The 21,366-nt window shown below is 37.7% G+C and overlaps 1 protein-coding gene across 1 annotated transcript in view; it reads left to right on the forward strand.

Moving 5' to 3' along the window:
• Window positions 1-21,366, forward strand: part of LOC109966118 (metabotropic glutamate receptor 4) — a 161,832-nt gene that overhangs the window by 134,276 nt on the left and 6,190 nt on the right. Inside the window, exons 7-10 of the mRNA XM_020610739.1 lie at window positions 5,260-5,460; window positions 12,261-12,397; window positions 13,974-14,909; window positions 18,832-19,078. Of these exons, the coding sequence (XP_020466395.1) occupies window positions 5,260-5,460; window positions 12,261-12,397; window positions 13,974-14,909; window positions 18,832-19,078 (1,521 nt within the window). The remainder of the gene's footprint in view (window positions 1-5,259; window positions 5,461-12,260; window positions 12,398-13,973; window positions 14,910-18,831; window positions 19,079-21,366) is intronic.

Raw genomic sequence — 21,366 nt, forward strand, 5'->3', positions numbered from 1 at the left:
GCCATGTAAATATTTTATTTAACAAACCATAGTCCTCACATCTCCTTGAATCAAAGCAGGACAAACTATTGCTCAGGGCCCTGCTTGTCTTATGCCAGTTTTAGTATCCTTGTATATGAACAGCTAAGAATGTAGAATGTGCAATAGAGCAATTTGCCAGACGTCTAGCTACGCCATGCAGCATTTCCTTTAATTAAAGTTTTCTGTCTTACTAGACTGTTGGCCAAGATACCGGCCTCTGCAATGCTCCTTGCTGACATCATTTCAGTGCAGGCTGGGGTTCACAGTTTGAGTGAAGCAAACTAGCTCCTTTCAGTCCCTGCAGACATGAGTCATCAAGGCTACCAGACAGGAGTACATGCCTGCATGCCTGCTCAATTGTCTGACATTCATTGTTCCTCCCATCAAGGACACCAAGTGCAACTAAACAATGTTTGACAGCTCTTTGATTTTCCTGACATAACAACCCAAATGTCAAGATTTGGATAAAAGATAAATCAGACAAAAATAAAAAGATGTTTTCATCTCTGTGGAGAAATTATTCACCTGTAGTCCATTTCATACAAGTTCTTTTTAAAGACAGCTAACAACAAGAAAAACCCATTTGCTACAGTATCAGTAGCTCACAGCTGCAACAATGAGTTCACTTGATCTGACCGATTGTGTCTTTGGAAGCAATGATGACGAGCACTCTCAACAACTGGTTTATTTTTGTCATTTGGGTGATGATGCCCAGTGTTTGTACAGTAATTAGAATAAGAAAATGGGAATTTGTAATGGATGTCAACAGTGGTTTGTCAGTCCGCCCACTAAGTGGCATTAGGAGAGCCCATTAACTATTATTTTATAAATCTTCAGGCAAGAAACTTACAGTATATGTGACCAAAAGCAAACATCACCCAAACCACTGTGGCTGACAGCTAGCACTGTGTTATTGCATGTTTTGTCACACAATTTAACACCATTTCAGTTCAGTGAGCTGATATAACTAAGTGGATCCTTGGTAACGTGTCACAGTATGAATGAATGTAAAAATACAAAGAGTTTATAAACTTGACAACACTCTGGAAATAAAATAGTTTAGTAAATTATTATGTTTGTAATATAAGAAGAGGAAATATGTTTTCGCATTTCTTTTTTCCATTTTAGGTTAATAAGGATTACTATTAAGAATATGAAGAATAGTCCAAAATTAAACAAACTGTGTGAGCTGAATGTCTACAGAGTCACAAAGACTCATACATTTTTCTTTCAATCAAACTTGATAAAATGTATACTGGATCATGAAAACTTTATCTTTATCCACTTCCCTGGAGTGACCAACCACAGTAGGTCAAAAACTACACGTGACCAAGAAATAACCTTATATTCTACTTTGTCAACTAAGCACATTAGTTGGACATAAAGTCTGTAATTTCCCCACCATACAAACAAAAGGAAATCTGTGTGTACGAGTAAAAAAAGGCAAAGGTCGGCAAGAAAGGAAATGAATTGCCTCTATTCAAAGAAATACTGCAAACCGGAGCATACTGTGTGACCTGGAGCTTTCTGGATCATGGTGTTCTTTCTGAATCACAAGGTTTGTCTTGATGAAAACTCAGAGCACTGATAAAAAGATACAGTAGCAATACAGTAGCAAGGTTTCGGCTTCATTCACATCACTGCTTGTTTTGCACCGCTAACCTTCCTGTGGCACACCTAAGCATTCAGTAAGTTTCTAAACGTGGAAGTGTATTACTTCTGCAGTGCTGTGGAAGGACGATATTGGTTACAACTAAACATCAAAGCCAGTATTTTGCTAAACTTTTATCCATATTTATAGTAACTGTGGGATCAAAGGTTTGCTGTTGCATTTTTAGTCAAAAATACCAAATTAGACATCTGCAAAAAGTATCATATAAATTATGTTCATATTTAGATACTGTATATAATAAAGATTTACAGGGGTAAAATTAGTTCATATTACTAAAAATCCTTTTATTGTCTGCCTACATGAGTCATATATTTATATTGATAATGGATAACATCAATATTATCTGGCTGCTCGTTGCCCCAACAAATGAAACAGGATAAAAGCATTTTTGTTGTTATTTCTCCCCCAGAAAGTCTTACTGGTTGGTGTTATTGGTTGTGGCAGCGCCAAAAATATAGAGAATGTCAGCTGACAAAACATGGCAGAGCTTACATCTGAGCACAGAATCCACCCACATCTCCTCGGAGCCGGTAGAAGAGGAGTTAATGGAATGTGGGAGAAAATGGGGACTGGTAAAAATGCACTGGGAAAGCACAGACTTAACAAATCTATCTTCATTCTACTCACATGGTTGCCAACCTGCATTTAAAAGGTCACATACACAATAATTAAGACAGTTAAGAAAAGGAAAAAAATACAAACTTGCCAAAGATTATGTTCATGTCTGTCTTTCCTATATTTTTTTCTTTCATAATTCTTCATGCATTAACTTGTTCACATCCAGAAAAAATGCTTCTAATCTAATATTATGAGGGGTTACAAGTGCATATTGTTTAATTTTAATTGGTGAAAAGTCTAAATAATTCAGGACCACTGGTCTACCTGACTTACATGTCTTTGGACTGTTTGGGGAAACTGAAGCATTAGAGGAAACTCAAACATGCACCTCTATACAAGAGCGGGCCATTAGCTGACTAATAAGTCAGATGTCTCTGTGTATTTATGTGTAAAAGAAACAGAGAGAGAAAGAGAGGGGGAGAGGGAGGCTGTGACAGACTGCCTACCCCGGCTCCACTTTGCCTGTAGCACACATTTATAGAATAACTGGCTACATTCAATCTCCTTAAATATTCTGAGCCCTGTCACTGATGTTAAATTGCCTCATCTAAGCAAGCAAATACTGTGGGAGCATATAGATAACAACAATAACAACAAACAAAAAACTATTCATCTGTTTAAACCCAGTACTTGTTAAAAGTGTTGCTGCTGAGATGAGAAATGGCTGCCACACACATCTTACAAGGTGAGCAGACAAAATATGAATCCTGTTCATCTTGTGCTCATCTTGCCTTAAATTTGTGAATGAGACGGCGAAAAGAACAAATCATCTGTTGAGTTTAAATTCTTAACTGAAAGCAGTGACACAAAGACCTCAAACAATAAGCAGATCATTTAAATTGTATATTTATTATCACATTTCAGAGCAATAGCTACTCTTTAATGATTAGGAAACAACCTACAGCAGCACAACAAACTGATTATGGTCACGCTTTCCACATTTTGCGTTTCTGACATGAGCTATTATTCTGAATTGCTCTTTCAAGGCATTCTTCGATGGTACAGATAAAATGAGATGATGCAATACAAATTACTTCACAAATTAACCCCATGTTTTCAGCTTCAAGCTCAACAGAGTTCACAATCAGGGGATGTAATTATTGTGTAAGAGCATCGAGCTTCAAAGCAGAGGGAAACAGGCCAGTGTACAGCAGACCGTCTACTGAGCTGATGCAAACAAACCTCTATTACAGGGTGTCGTTGTTTTTGGTTCGATTTTAGTAAGCACTTAAGCCACTATCACAAAGAATAAAGAAGAGTCTAATATAATCCATAATTTCACTGATTATTTGTCTTCCCTCTTTCTGATTACAAAATATATTTCTTCTTCTTGTAATTGACATGCTTTTCAAATTTTGGAAGCATCTGTCAAAAGACTTTTTTGTCCCAACTAATTTCAAATTCTAAGAATCAATTTTTAACCCTCGTGCACTCACAGAGGGAAATGTGGAATGAAGGAAGGAATGAAAACTGGCACTTAAATGGGCTGTCAATGAAAAATGGTTAAAGCAGCACACGTGGAGTGTGTGTTTACTCAGCCTTTTCATAACAGCTGTGCCAGCACTAAAATCTGTCAAAGAACAAATTGTGAGCTCTTTTAAGAGTTTGTCCTGCTAACTGAATTTTTTCTTATGATGAGCTTTAGGAATTAAATATGAAAATAAAAAACTAGCATATCTTAAGGTCTTCAGCACAGACAGCTTACTAGCCAATGAGTAAAGCTTCCCATCACTCAGTAAACAAGGGGTTTGCTTCATTTATGCCTACTTTTAACATATCACAAGAACATATTTAACTGTCAGCAGGTCTTAACTTACATTTATACTGCTCTTCTTGGCAAATCTGCTGCAACAGACACTCAAAACATACAGAATGACAGACTCTGGTGTGTGTAAACTGTACTTGAAGTCAAGCTTTTAAATTCTTAATTTTTTCCATTTTTCCAGTTCAGTTCCTGTCCCTTCTTGCTGTTGGTGTACACACGTATTACTTGAAGCGGTAACAGTGTCCTCCTGTCACTCTCCCTGCTCAACTCATCTGGCCAAGCATCGGCTAATAAAAGGATTAGGTTGCTAATTGTATTTATTTGGTAATTAACACATTTTGAAAGCATTAGAACAACCCTTGCAACGACTAATATACACCTGTCATAACTAATTACACTAATAGTGAAGAATGATTAGGCTTGTCTTTGTGTATCTTTCACTCCTCCTCCACCACCACTCTATCACGCTCTGTGCTCTTGGTAAATGGATGAGAGGTGCTGTGTGATGTGAATAAACATTAGGGGATCATATAAACAGGACCTGAGTCAACACTGAGAATTTTTTCATGCAACATCTCAGGTTTATGTATATTCACAAACCTTTGCATATTTGAACCTATTTGAGTCATTTCGAGCTTTGCGTGATGCAACACAGTACTGCAAACACTCTCAACTTGCCTGAGGCAGATTAGGATAAGTCACAGGGTCTTACTGAATTATCTTGAGTGGGTCTAATCTGTGATCGACAGACCATAATGAGAAAGGCTGCAGACGAGGCCATTTTATATTTTGTGATTTATAACTAGAAGACATAGCATAAAATTAGTGGCTAACGTGGACAATTTAACACCAATCTCTAAATAAATTAAGTATGAGTTCACAATTAGGTAATCAGGCTTATCATTTGCTTCATTTTACACTCTCAGTAGCCATTGCTTACAGTAGTTCTTTCATTTTCATTGATTATGAAGCAACATTTTTGCTAAGATTATTACGTCCATATAAATAAATTCTAGTCCTGATTGCCTGTCATGATTGCATTGACTCGGCAAGTAAAAGGGTCTGAGAAAAATGTTGTACTGTATATAATTTAAACCAAATCAGTGATCATGTTTCTTCAAATATTTATGAATGAATCAAGCATGAGGGTGCAAATTCAGAAGTTGTCATTTTTGTGTTTTAGATCATGAGCGGATTGGGAAAGATTCATCCTATGAACAAGAGGGGAAGGTCCAATTTGTCATTGATGCAGTTTATGCCATGGCTCATGCGCTACACAACATGCACAAAGATCTCTGTCCGGGAAAAGTTGGACTTTGCTCTAAGATGGAAACCATCAACGGCACACTGCTCCTCAAATACATCCGCAATGTCAACTTTACAGGTATGTAATTTCCACCTAGGAACGCTCACAATTACTGTGCACGTAGAGGTATATGATACGCAAGTAACTAAAATCAAGAACAAGCAAGTTCCCAGCTATACAGTATATAGCATCACATTATTTGTACAAAAGAAATTTGGATAACTAGCATTCATGTGTGTGGTGCTATCTAAAGCAACTTTCATGGTTTGGGCTTTAAGGCTATACATTGGTCTCCAATTATCAGGCTACTGAATACAAATTAGTCCCAGCAAGTATAAGATGTTGAGGTTTGTAGGAGGGCTGACAATCAGGAGGAATAGTATGTTTATTTGCAGTTGGTGAATTGTGAGATTTCCCCCTTATCCTGTGCCCATGCAAGAAATCTGCTTTATGAGCACTGGCTGCTGAGCTAAAATTGTACATAAATGAGGTGAGGAAGTGAGGTACCCAGCAACAAAAACAGGCATCAGTTTTTTTAGTAGTTGACTTATGTAAACAAATCATATTTTTGTTATTGTTACTGGCAAATACAGTCGATCTGGAGACAGAAAGAAATGTGAATCAAATATATTTATGTACACACAACCAGGGATACATTTTGTGATGACCATTGTCATCGTTGCCCTCACACTTCACCATGAAGACATATACAGTCATGGTGAGACTTATACAGCCAATGTGCCATTACAGGATTTGTCTTTGTACCTTGAGTCATAAATTATAGTATATATTCACCTTCATAATCTAAACAAGCATCTGTGCAGCAGACCGACTTCATTTAATAATACTTCTAACACGATTGATAAGAATTTATGACTCATAAGCCGTGTTATTTTGTGCACCTGTGTAATTATTGTGTGTAGATGTGGCGTCAGATGAATGATTCTCTACAATCTCCTCAGCTCAGCACTCTTCCTCTCTCATTAACACCCTCCCATATCAACGTTGCACATGCTGACAAATGAATACAGGCCTAAACTTCTTAGTAAGTTGTGACCTGTGCTTTAGACAGGCAATCATAAAATTATAGATATTTATGTAGCGTTAGTTTGGAACCATGGATCTCTTAAGCTCTATTGCATTTTACACAGAGCAGTTATCTTCTGAAGTTTGTTTTCATTAAAGTGTAAATATTTCTTGACTATCAAAATGCATAGTTCTTACCTCTGTTGAAAGAAAGAAGGTTTAATTCATGTTTAAAGAATGACCACATTCATGCAACATGTCTCTTTGTCGATCGGCCTTAGTGCCCAGACAAGTGGCCTCTGTGCCCTTTGAAAAAATAAGACCCTGAAAGGCCTTGGCCTTTAAACTGTGACATTTATAACCTACAATCATTAAAAGTCACATTGCATTGACAGTTAGATTTTAGAAGTCACTCTCTATAAATGCATCTTATGAACACCTAAAATGTTAAGACAGCCAAAGTGCAGATATATGGTAGTGGTCTCTATGTTGGCCAGTAAGTAGCAGGAAACTGCAGTACAGAAAATAGAAGTAGAAACTAGAACCAACTAGGTTTGAGGCAATATAGAAACAGTGCCACCATTACAGAGTTTGTCCACCAGAAAACACTGGCAAGATGATGTTGCAACTCTAAAATGCTCAGTTTGTATGCATATGGTCACAGCTACATAGAAAAGTAAGTAAATAATTAGATTATACATTTAAGGGGTCTGTATCAAAACTGTTTTGTGTAATGTGTTTGTTGAAAACTACCATCACCTGATATGTCAATGTGGTGTTTTTACGATTTTAACAAACATTCAACATCCAAATTTTTAAGGTGCTATCTCTCCTATTATCTTAAACACCTCTGCACTGTTTGGTCTTGATTTGGCAGTGAAGTTAAACATGCAGTGGTCTAGAGCTAAGGGGTAATGGTGTACATTAAATGAAGTAAAAAGAATTTTAAAAAAATACTGAACAAACAATAAATAGTTTTATTAAAAGCTGTCTCTACCTTTAACATATGAAGCAAATCGCACAATGCTGTTGAGTATGATATTGTATTTCAGAGCTGAATAATTATGTTATTACAAATGTCAATGTAATTTTGAATGAAGTTTTCTTCTAGTTCCATTTCAGCTATCTATACACTTAAGTGTTCTACTGGGGTCTGGTGGACATCTGGATAAATAACTGTTATGTATGATAATGTGCCAAATTCAGAGGAGAAATATATACTAAAAAATTCACAGCTAAAAAAAAGAACCTAATTTTGGCTTTGCATTGTTTGTTTCTAAATGTTATGAAGACCAACCACGACATACATGACAAAGACTTCCTGTTTCTGCAAGTGTATAGCAGCCTCCTCAGGTCATATACTGTTTGGACAGTTGGCACAGGAATGGCTTTGTCAGTTTAATTATTTTTGACACAAAGTTTTGTCATCTTTGGTTTGGAATGTACAAAGTAATATTTAGAAAAAGGGAAAAGGTGTAAAAAGTTAGATTTTAATTTACAGTTAAACACATGTATAATTCTAACATTATGAAATACTGTAGCAACAATAAGATGCACTTTGAAAATTAATTATAGGCTAGCAGGAATTTAACCCACTGGCTTATGAACATAGTCTATAATTGTATGCAGAACAGAATCTAACTTAGGCCAGCATAAGTAGTTATAACAGCAGCAGATAATTGTATGTCAGATATGTAGAGGGTCCGAATGTTCATATAATCAAGCACAATATGGAAAAAGAGCAGTCTGACACAGTTTTCTCAAACCTGCTCCCCCCTCACAGATGATTATACAGTAATGGATACATTTAGTTGTATTGCAATTATAGAGTGAGATTTTGGGGTAAGGAACAGTCACACAAGTACATGATAATAATTTATACCAAATGAGAAAAATAAAGAAACTTCTGGATGAAGCAAAACACAGTGCTTGTAATTTGGCCAGGAGCTCTGTACTGGTGTGGTCAGGGGCATTAACTGCATAATCTGGCTGATATTCATATACATTTTTGGGAGGGTGTGAAGAGCCAATCACCAGTAAAGTCTACGTCTTGCAGGGAACCAGTAAGAACAAATGGAGAGGTCTAAGTTATTGCATTAAAATTTAAGGTGTGTTGACTGACCTCATCAATTGATGCATCGAATAACATGCCAGAAAACATCCCACCTTAATCTGAATTACTGCTGAGTAGCTTGTAAATTTTCCAATAATGTTTCTTGAGGACAGTCTTCAAAGTTAATTAGATAATTTCCCTGATGATAGCTGCAGGTACATGGACAATATGTTTCTTTTTGTAAATTGTCATTTCTTTTTATTTAATACTGTCCATTTCACTCATAGATGATATTTTTTCAGTCAGAGAGAAACCATTCTCATTAGAGATTCCAGCTTAACTGTTTATATGGACACTGATCCAATTAAATGCTCAGAATATAACTTTTATGCACAAAGTGGTTGCACCTGCACTGTCATCAGTGCTAGTTTGCTGGCTAGAATCGTTGTTAGAAGCCAACTAGTTAGCTAGCCTGACATGGGGGTGTGGGCCTGGTTTAACAAATTGTGCATAATTTGAACCTTTTGCCATCTTAGTTGTTCTGAAAAGGTGACAGGATGTTTTCCTCGCTTTTTTTTTTCACAGCTATACTGTGTTGTCAAAATGCTGCCAACAACTTTTAAATGCATGTAAGAAAGTTAAAACTAGCTCCCCCTTTACCAGCTGCAATATTAAATGTGATGTACACAATAATGCATCAGTAATTATAATACAATAATATGATATACAAGAATGTGCCATTCTGCATAATGAGTACTTTTGCCTTTAGTACTTTATGTTTTGGTGCTAATACTTTTGTACTTTTACTTAAGTAACATTTTGAATGCAGGACTTTAAACCTGTAACAAAGTACTTTTACATAAGTAAAAGATCTGAGCACTTCTTCCACCACTGTGAGACTTCCACTTCCACTGGCTCTTTTTAACTATAAATGTATAAATTCAATTATATGTCTGTTATTGAGCTCATAGTTAAAGGTGGTGTTCCTAATATTCTGACCCTCTCATGTATGTAGCTGGGGAGGCACGTCTAAACTAATAATGGTATGGTATATACATCAACACAGTTGGTTTGGTTTATAGAATCAAGACGTTTTAAAGTAGTGAAAACAGAGAAAAGCATGGGTGAACTTTTTTTTAATGTAGTCAACATAACCTTTATCATTGTGGATAATAAAGGTTAATGTTTCTAGTTTTCAGCAGTTATTTTTGATCCCTAATTGAGACTGAAAGGAAACTCAGCAGCAGTGTTTTACTGTAAGCTCCATCTTCAAAGTCAAGACACTGTTTACCTGTTCCAGAGTGTGCTTATTACTATGTAAACAGGTCAGTCCACATTTGTGTAAAAAAAAAAGTTTAAAGTTGTATCCTGCAGTCATGTTTGTCAGATATTACAAGCCAGAGAGCAGTGGAGTAAGGCATTCATAGAAATACTGTGGCTTGTGTTAGAGAATTCGGCTTTTGACAGTTCTTTATGAATTCCTTTATTCATTATGTTCCTTTATTTATTATGTTACTGGAAGGTTTGTCAGCACTGACACTATTAGGGTTAAAACTGTTTTAATTGGAAAATCAATTATCTAGAACCTGCTTTGCCTTGGCACAGAGGAACTGGTAATTTAAAGGGTTTGTAGCAAAACAACAGAACGGTCTACATGATCCCAGGTTTCCTGGAAAGTGTCTATAGACATCTATGCTGACAGCACTTAGAAATAAATGCTGACGAATGTAAATGCTATTGGTCGCCATGATGGAGGATGTGGACACGCACCCTTAGGACTGTGGTTTCTGTTCTTTGTTCCTCCCATGAGCAATGGCATTTCATTTCCCTGCTTGTGTGTCAAATGTATGTGTGGAAATGACAATAATCGAAACCTTAGGTTGATACTTCTGGATGCATGGCGTTAAGGTCGTAATCTAATGCATTCAGAAACTGTACATAATCAGTACTTAATTTGTCTTTATCAGTCAACTTTATAACTTTATTGTAACTTTATAAGATGAACCTGATAGTAAAGTGGTGTTTTGATTAAAGGTTACCAACAGTATCAAGGTTTCAATATAATCATTTAAATCTGCCTGTTTTCATGAGGTTTGATTACTTAGTGTGATTTGGGTGTAAGGTGAATACCCATTCACAGGATCATACAGTCCATACATTTCACTAAATGCTAGAGTGATTTGCTCAAACATTACTAACAATAATTAAGCCATATTAAAAAGGTTTTGCTGCATATGTATGATGTGCAGATAAGATTAAAGTAGTCCTCTGCTCAGACCAATGAATAGTAATAGGATTTAGTGCAGATACTGCTTAATATTTAATCTTGCCTGTCTAGGGAACTAGAAATATTAAGCAGTACAACCAGTCGTGAAGGTATGACAGTGTGAAACACTAAAGTATTCCTGACAAAAGTGTCATAATAGAGGAGGGAATGCTGAAAAGATAATCAACCCTAGCACTGGTCCTTAACTCTGCACAACTGAATGGCCAATAATCATGTAAGGTTCAGCCTGCAGTTAAAGTAGAATTACAATTACAATTACAATTACAATCTCTGACAGCTCTGAATATTGGAATCTTTACATTTTAATTGCAATGTTAGGTTTGTAGTGAATGCCCTTGAAGTGCTATTGCAGAATCTGTATTTTATTTTGATCATTTTTATACATCTGTAAATGCATTAGTCTTCTTGTCATTTTAGCTAATGAATTTTACTGGAGTGGAGGGCCCGTTATTTATCAACTACAACTATTACTGTTTTGTTTGAATACATTGCCAATAAGCAGGTCTGTTATTTCAAAGATTTACTTTAAAGTTATTAGAATTTAAGTAACAAAAACAAAGCTCAGTTTCACAGCCATTGGGTCTCAAAGCCTCAGACAACAAACATTTTAGTAACCTGTAACTCACAGGTTCAACAATCCATGCCGTGACCTAATAAAGGCCACAAAACACTAAATTAAACAATTCCTCTAATTTCTAAGAACAGATAGTAAAGTCAGTACTTTTGGAATATGCACAACTCTCCTGCAGGAGTTTGTTCTGTTGCAGAAATACCCAGCAGAAAATGTAGCTCCATAATCTTTTGCACACAATATCCAAATACTGTGGGTAATCCAAAACATATTTCAGCTGCAAGTTGACTCAGGGCATTTTTTTATTTGCACTTTCCACCCCCATTTCAACATACTACAGAACTGCTGAGTATTAGGAGATCACACTGAAAGAGAGAAAGCTAATTTGGTAGGAGCAAACAGACAGAGATGAGGATGCTATTAATGGCCCTTTCCTCAGATGATCTGTGATGTGCTCTCAACACTAAATCTGTGAATCCTAGTTCCTTCACACTGCAATTTCTTAACGAGTTGGGAAGCTGAAGAGGGGTTCACAGCTTGGCTCAAAAATAGGCAGAAACACAAAGCAGGGGGATGAGAGAGAGTCCTCGAAGTGGTAATAAAATCAGTGCTGTCATTTGTTAGCACTGTGAGTGGGGACCTTGCAGATAACAAGCAATGGAGCAATGAGCAGAATGAAGGAGTGTGAAATGATATGGGAACAAGAACAGACAGCAGCGCTGGCCCTCCTCTAAGGACCAGGACAACATGGCTGTCAACATCTATTTTGCTCTCATCATTAACACTATAACAGCACTGGCCTGAAGTCCCCTTGTGAGCTCATTTCATCTCATCTCAAAGAATAAGTTCACTTATTACATTATGTCCAGCATCACAGTTCAGCATTAAGTGGCCAACTGTACTTTAAAACATAATTAACTTCTTTTTTTCATCATCCTCAGGAATTGCTGGCACCCCGGTGGTCTTCAACGTGAACGGAGATGCTCCTGGTCGCTATGAAATCTACCAATACCAGATCATGAATAAGACCACAGAATACAAGATCATTGGCCACTGGACAGATCAGCTCCACTTAGACGTATGAATATTTTGAATATATCTAAGCTACAGTATGGCTGGCTCAATATCAGCAATATTAGACTTTGACTACCACCCAAAATAAGTTTCAATCAATCAAGACATGAAAATACAAAAGAAAAAAAAAGAAAAATACAATCTGGAACTTCACCAACTGGAATCACAAATGTTGAGACCATGGGTCCTATAGGCAATGAACAGAGGAACAGGAGGAGGACAGTTTGTCACCATTATTTACAGAAAAAAACTGCAATGATGTGTACCCTTCATCAGTTAGGACTAAAGCGTCTACCACCTCAAAATACACTCTCATTTGAGCTTATGTTCCTCCAACAGTGCCAAAGTAGCCTCATAACTTGTAATCATTTTTTATGGATTCTACAGCAACTGTAATATTGCCACACATGGTAGAGTTCACCTATTTACCTCCACCATGTAGACTAACTTAAAACTTATCAAAGATTATGTACAATGCAGTTTATGTCGGGCTTTACAGGGCATCAGTTGATGAAATAAATTCATTTGTAAACATACAGGACAAAAAATGATTTAGTACAGAGTGTGTTGTACAGTATTCCCACAACAGTTCCGCTCACCATTATGCTCATATGATTAGGTCTACAGTAAAAAGACAAGGGCATCTTTCTATATTAACCAAAGTCTGATATTTGTCATCATTACATAGTTTTCCCCTCAACATATACAATCACACGGAGCACAGAATCTGCACCGTTTCATGTGTTTTGCATCAAAGATGCTTTGTATCAAATATCAAGCTTTGTCAAGAACAATGTGTGCGCATCATTTAAGCTTATTTTATAAATCAGCCTCCAGGTGTTCTTATTTTGTTTCTGGCCATCCTGTAGGTATGGTATTCAATTACTGCAGACATCAAGGTCCTGAGTTACTGCTGCACACAGATCACTTTCCCAGCTTTGCCGGCATGTTAGACACCCAAGGAAAACCAAGAATGCCATATACAGATTTTTTTTCAGACAGAAAACCAGTAATCTAATCCATCCAGATGTTTATTTGAACAATCGAATAAACCCTTTCCAATCCCAGTTTCACTTAATAAGGCCTCTTAATCGAACTTGTAATAATAATAGCATTCATGCAGCATCAGAGGTACATGACACTGTATTGCACTATGTTGAGACTGCAGTATCACCAAGATGCTATTTATCTTTCCTTGAGTAATTAAAAGTAATTAAATGGAAAAGTCATTTCTGGTTGAGTTGTAATTGAAAGACCTTAAACATGCACTGATAGAGTGCCACTTTTGTGTGGTGAATATCCCATTTACAGTTTTTTCCATCATGCACTTCTTTGTGTGTAAACTAACCTACCAAGTGTTAACTGAAGTGTGTCCTCATGCATTATGTAGTGTTGTTTAATCTTTAATCAGTGTAAAAATATGCAATAATGTGTTTTGCTATACTATCGCTTAAAGGCTATTTTAAACCTAATATAAAATTGCCTTATAGTGGTGAACTGAGTGTAGGGTTGATGTGGTGAGCTGGAATAAACCTGACCTTTCTGCAAACTCCTCTCCTTTCTTGTCCGTTTCCCTCCAGATAAATGAGATGCAGTGGCCTGGTGGTACACAAGAAGTCCCCTCCTCTATTTGCAGCCAACTCTGCCGTCCTGGTCAGCGCAAAAAGATAGTCAAGGGAATTCCATGTTGCTGGCACTGTGAGAATTGTGATGGTTATCAGTATCAGGCAGACATTTATACCTGCAAGATGTGCCGCTTCGATTTGCGACCTAATGAGAACCACACTGGCTGCGTTCCTATTCCCATTGTCAAGCTGGAGTGGAGCTCGCCATGGGCAGTGTTCCCTGTTCTCATCGCTGTCCTGGGCATCATGGCCACTCTATTTGTGGTTGTCACCTTTATACGCTACAATGACACGCCCATTGTTAAAGCATCCGGTCGAGAACTGAGCTATGTGCTGCTGACGGGTATCTTTCTGTGTTATGCTACAACATTCCTCATGATCTCCACTCCTGATGTGTTTGTATGCTCACTGCGAAGGATTTTCCTGGGCCTGGGTATGAGCATTAGCTATGCAGCATTGCTTACCAAGACTAATCGAATCTACAGGATTTTTGAGCAGGGCAAAATGTCGGTCAGTGCACCTCGATTCATCTCCCCAGCCTCCCAGTTAGTCATCACGTTCAGCCTGATATCAGTGCAGCTCCTTGGAGTGTGCATCTGGTTTGGTGTCGACCCATCACAAGCTATCATCGACTATGAGGACCAGCGCGCAGCCAATCCTGAAATGGCACGTGGTGTTCTGAAATGTGATATATCAGACCTGTCCCTCATCTGTCTGCTGGGTTACAGCATGCTGCTGATGGTCACCTGCACCGTTTATGCCATCAAGACCAGAGGGGTCCCTGAGACATTCAATGAGGCCAAGCCCATTGGCTTCACCATGTACACCACCTGCATTGTATGGCTTGCCTTCATCCCCATCTTCTTTGGGACCTCACAATCAGCAGAAAAGGTAAGTGTTCCATTTTGAAAGTGTTGAAAATATAACCAACCAAGTTCACCCCATTCTTATAATTTGTTGTTTCAGAACATATTGACAAAGCTTTCAGCAATTGTACTTGCCACAAGTCAATTAAATTCACTTGAGCATGTTAGATGTCAGTTTTCCATTTGGAGTGTGTTTACAGAACATTTCCTGTGCACCCCATTGTGAAGGAAATGGACACTCAAATTATGATAGTTGTATAGAATTAGCATCTTGTGTTTGTGGATGCTGCCACTATTCATGATAAGATGATGGCTTTGTGGTTCCACTGTGGCTTTTAGAGCCTCATGAGGATAATTCATTCACCTCTAGTTTGCTTGGATACGTTTTCTGTAATTGTGTTTCTGTGTGTATTTTTTATTTTGCTTCACTGGGTGGGAATACCAAGTCACTGCACACAGAATGAGGTGTTAAGTATAGAAATAGATGTGAAGTAACAAAATTGTTGTGGCTGTTGTTTCTTGTCAATTGAAAGTGAATCACAAATTACCTCTTACAAGTGCAAATTTTCAGACGGCTCAACAGCGATGTAGACCAAACGTCAAACTACCAACGGCAGTAGAAGCAGCAGTATGGAAATGCTATGGTGCTGTGCCAATAACACACTAAGCACTTTAAGATACTATGAATTATACCATGAAATGAAACTTTAGACAGTTTAACTGTAAAATATCATAAACTATTGAAAGAAACACTCAGTGCATATTTAGCTACTTTTAATCCTGTTTTCAGTCACAGTGTACTATCCTCTTTATTCATCTAGTATTGTCATATACATTTTTACATATTAGTTCAATTTTGTTGGATGTGACTATCCAAAAATGTAAATGTTTTAGTTAAATACTAATTCAATAGGTCATTCAACAGCCTGCTATAATCTCATCCTTTCAAGTGTGTTCCAAACACAGAATACCTGTATGAAACCCAACCCAGTTAAGAATTAGTAGGCCTTTTTTTTAACAGCATACATTTTGACTTATCATAGCAGGCAAAGCACAGGTGATAAAAAGTTTAGTTCATTTATGTGTCCCATTGAGCCATGCTAGTAAGTCAATATGCAAAAAAATAGTAGCCTAGAACTGGATCTACAAAAAAACGCAGTCATATACAATGTTATTAATGACACCTCTGCTTTTCCTGCTATGGCAATCAAAATATCAGCTGTGAAATCTTGTCTGTAGGCCTTTTCCACACCTGTTATGTTGACAAGTAGGAATATTGTTACCAACAATATTGATGATTGGTGGTGTAGTGGCTTCTTGTTCACATGCTTTGCACATATAGCAGGTAGGGACAGCAGCTGTGTGCACAAAAGATTTGATGTCTCCTGACAAAAACAGAGCAATCCTGCCTCAAAGAAACTTTACAGTGGTTCAGCCCACTAAGGTCTCTGTTCCAAGACCTGTTCTCTAGCTGTGCCGATGGAGCAGATTGGCAGTCATACTGGCATGCCAGGGAAAAATTTATGTCACCAGGGCCAATGGAAGTAGACAAAGGTCTTGGCTCCCCTCACAAGTGACTCCACTCTGTACTCCAAAGGGGTAGCAATATTGTTCCGTACTCACCCCAGACCACATGTAATCTTCTCAGGAGATTACCACACTCCCCCCTCTGTCACCAAGAAATGTGCATGTGCTGTTTGCAGTATGACAGAAAACAATGCCCTATCACTTCAATTGTGCATTTGCATCTTTATTTCTTATCTGGCGTGGCTTTATAAGCCAAAATTAGCTACAGTTTTTTTTTTTTTTTATTACAGCAACATATAATATAGTCAGGTCATGTTATTTGTTTCATTTTGTACAACCCCAAATCAGAAAAGGTTGGGACGTATGGAAAATCAAAACTAAAACTGAAAATGATTTGTAAATCATCTGTGTCCTGTATTACATTGGAAACAATACAGCAGCACATTATTTGATGTGATACCTCATCAACTCTATTTTTTGTTCAAATAAACACTCACTTCAATTCTGATGCCTACAGCACATTCTAAAAAAAAACCTGAGATGGCTGCATTTTAGGACCAGTAATATAGAAGAACAATGAAATGATGATTCCGTTTGAAACAGGTGATGTCAACAGGTGTCCGCCATCATGATTTGGCACAAAAGTGTCATCAGGGCAAGGTGCAGTTTGAAACACAAATTGTGTCAACAAAGACCCAGGACTGTTGCACACCTTAAGATTTGTTTGCAGGAGGAATGGGACAAAATTACATTTAACACATTTAATCACTTGGAGTCCTCAGTGCTTAAATCCTAAACGTCTGCTGTGAAAAGGAACGCAGCATCACACCATGGTAAACACGTTACTGTCCCAACTTATTTTAGAATGTGTTGCAGGCATCAGGATTGAAATGTGTATTTATTTTGAACCAAGAATAAAGTTGATTAGGTAGAAATCATATCAAATAATGTGCTGCTTTGTTGTTTGTTTTCAATATAATACGGGGCACATATGATTTGCACATCACTATTTTCAGTTTTAATTTGGATTTTTTTCTGATTTGGGGTACATTTTTTTCTTCACCGCTAGATTTGACTAACAAAACCATGTCTGCCATTCAAAAACACTCAGGTAGCTAAAGTGAAGCTAAACAAATGCTCTACTACAAATATGTCATTTGAAATTTTATACCCTTTCAGGTAACTTGCAGTTACAACATACAGTACGTACATCATAACCCTATGATGGGAAACATCTGTAAATGTTGACATGCTAGCATAGGGCTGTGGACTATATCTAAGCCAAATGACACAGTCATTTGTGATGTCTGCAAGTGTAATATGAGACCAAACCTCAGGCAAATCTCTTTGAAAGATGTCTGCCAGCTGTGTTTCTACTGTACACTCTTCTTCGTCTTGTGTTCATCAGCTTCTGAGGACCTCAGCAATTTTCATCAGAGACCAAATCAACTGTTCTTCCTCTTTTCTGTAAATCATGTTTTTGACTGGAGCACTGTGAAAAGATGAAGTAGGCTCACTGTGAAACAAGTCTTCAAATTCCTTTGATTGGTTTCAACTCTGTTCATAAAACTGCCATTTGAATCGTGTTTCTATGTCAGTGTCTGTATTTGGTCACTGTACATTAAAATGTAAAGCAATTCATACTCATGTGTCAGTATAGCATATGATCTACAGTACCTTTTTCTTTTTTTAACTGACTCACCACATTCCCTACAGCAACAAATCAGAGATAGACTGTATGTGCTCTGGCATAATCATCATAAATGAAAAGTCACTGACAGGCACTTCTAATACACCACAGGAGGTTTGTCTCTGCTCTATAGTTGTTGCCTGTAGCTATATCTCTGCTACCCAGCTGTGAGTTGCAGCTGACACTGACTTCAGAAAGTGTACAATCCCTATGTTGTCTAAAAACTTCAGGGTAAAAATATCTTTATGCAGAATACATACACACTTGTCACGGAAGCAGCTCCGTTAGTTGTGTATCATAAATAGACAAACAGCTATGAAAGAGTTCATGAGTTGTTAACTCAGCATTCAAAAATAAAAGAACATGATAAGGGGTACTGTATGCCATCACCATGTGCTACCAGCTGCTGTGCAAACCTGCTTCTTCACAAGAAGCTGCAATTTACATACAAATATTATCTGACTATTTTGCTGTGTCTGTCCTACAAGGAAGACTCTAAAAGCCTCAGTAACCACATGTTCCAAAAATCTCTTCTTCCTGCAGCTTTATTGGAAAATTGACTAAGAATAAAAGACATGAATTAGACTTAATGTACTATAATTTCAAACTGTGCAGGCTCATACTTCATCGTGCGGTTCTCAGCTTAGGCAGGGAATCTAAAACAAGAACACTGTCCATCACTTAGCACAGTCTGAAAAAATGATTTTGTTTTGTCTCTTCCATAATACAGATGTATATCCAGACCACAACCCTGACCATCTCTGTAAGTCTCAGTGCGTCGGTCTCTCTGGGAATGCTCTACATGCCTAAGGTCTACGTGATTCTCTTTCATCCAGAGCAGAATGTACCCAAGCGCAAGCGCAGCCTGAAGGCTGTGGTCACTGCAGCCACCATGTCCAACAAGTTCAACCCCAAAGGCAGCCTGAGGCCCAATGGAGAGGCCAAGTCTGAACTCTGTGAAAGCCTTGAAACACAAGGTTGGTATTTCACCTGAAAGGACAATAAAGTGAAAGGAGAGCCCTTAACTAGGAGTGGGTTTTTATGCTGCTGCAATGGGCTGTTACTGTGTAAAACTATAGCAGTTATAGAATGTGTGTCTACTGGAAAATAATGAACTCTTAAGGTGAACATAATTGATGGCCGTGTCATTTTGCACTTCAGCAGTTTGGGAAATTAGTTACATGAGTATTTAAGAAATTAGGGTGCTGTTTCAATGCCAGATAAAGTGCTGTTAAACAGCGGCTCCTTTTTGAAAATGAGCCATTGCAGATGACATAAACAGAGCTGTGTAAATAATTAAAACGGATAGGAGTGGTTCCCAATTACCCTCTAAGAGGGTCTTTTTCCCAGTTCCCCATTATTCAAGGACTGAATTTATCAGTGGAAGGCCAAACTAATACTTATAGCCTCCAAATTTTTAATACAATCTACACGATATATTAGTCTTCTTAGATTAGGCAAGATTCAATAACATTTTAGTTATTTTTCATGCTGGATGAAGAAAGCAGGGAGTTAATTTTCTGTTTCACCAGGATAAAACAGCATTTTGAATACAGTGGAAAAAAAATATGGCTCCATTCTCACTAACTCTTGCCACACTGGATTTAAGAATCAGGAGGTGTGACAGGATGCCCACACTATTCTTATTTTGAGAGGGATGAAAGAGACTGGTAGCACAGTAATGAAAAACAGGATATTTCAGTCACTAAGATAAAGTGTACGAGTAGGAAGTCCCTTTGTGGGGGAAGACTTAAATTCAGTCAACTAACCCCACATGTTCTGATTACTGAAAGTCTTGTTTTTATACTGACAAGCTGAACTTTATAGAATGATGTGTATTAAACCTAAAACACACTTGCATGTATGCCTTTATCCAAACTCTGGATGATGTTGTTATATCTTATCCTATATAGAGCCCATTTATCTGTGCTAATTCTCAGCCTCTTCTTTGAACTGTAAATCTAACAACTGCTCTCTGTGTTTATGTGTCAGACTGTGTTGAGGGAGGGGAGCCTTGTGAGAGACTTTAGACTCTCAGGTAACCTGATTAGAAGATAATTTTGCCCTTTTACTATCTGTGGCCACTTTTTTCCAAGTTAATTTCTGCTAATGCTTACAACATCCACGCCTGCATATATTATGCACAAAGCATCCCGTCTATCCTGACAAAAATACAACAACCTGAGTGACACAAGGCAGAGGTCGCACTCACAAATCCACACTTGACCAACACACATCAACTTGGACAGACAATATATGAGCGTGTTGCTGTAAAATGGTGACTCAGCATGGTAAAGCCTCTTAATGTGGGAAGATGACACCACTCTGCCTGAGTGAAGGAGACAAGCGATAGCCATGTGTCCCCTGTAATTTGTTTCCCTGTTGACAAAAGAAGGAATTTGTGGTAATGGGACAACAACAACAATAAGAGTGAACCAGAAAAGACAGATGGGTCTGCCAGCTCCAATTCTTTCTGGACCATCTATTCTTTATCTTGGCCTCACAGCACATAAATATTCAAATAAGCTTCATTTATCAATGCCTCGCTTGGAAGAGGCGCTTGAGATGAAATGGAGAGAATACCACCCCCATTCACACACCCAACATGCCACTGATAAATATCCAGAAACATTTACCATTTTACATCTCTCCTCTACAGCTATTTTGCCCCAACTTTAGCTTTTAGCTGTCTTGTGATTGGACTCATCCCCTCTGACATATTCAATCAGCCAGAGCTGCTGTGGGCAGATTGGTAGTGTGATTACCACCACAGAATACGCTTGCTGGTGACAACTTTATTTAAAAAAGCACACACACACAAACAAAAATCCCACACAAGTTTACAATGATACTGCATGTGTGCTGACAGGCATGATGGCACACATACACACAGGTACTGTATGACAGTCACATCTGACCAGCAGTTTGGGCTTGGTACAGTCATCGTGGTCTGCCCTCCAGTCATCTGTCTCTGTGTTTTATTCACAGCTGATATAAAATTCCATGAAACAGGAAAATAATAATGAAGAGTAAGCAGTAAGAGCCATGTATATAGTGCCAAGTCAGATCACAATGTCTTAATAGCATTGTACATCTAATACGCTTGATAATTCAAAACGGTAATACTGATTGCTGCATGCTTTGCTTGGTGCAGAGATAAAGCTTTGCATGTGATGAAAGACTTTTGATTGATTATTATTTATTAATATGTTGTGATTTGCTTGGCGACAAGCCTATTAATCAACCCTAGACCTAAACATAGTTA

This window comes from Monopterus albus, unplaced genomic scaffold (assembly GCF_001952655.1).
Source record: "Monopterus albus unplaced genomic scaffold, M_albus_1.0 scaffold106.1, whole genome shotgun sequence".
NCBI classification, from domain to species: domain Eukaryota; kingdom Metazoa; phylum Chordata; class Actinopteri; order Synbranchiformes; family Synbranchidae; genus Monopterus; species Monopterus albus.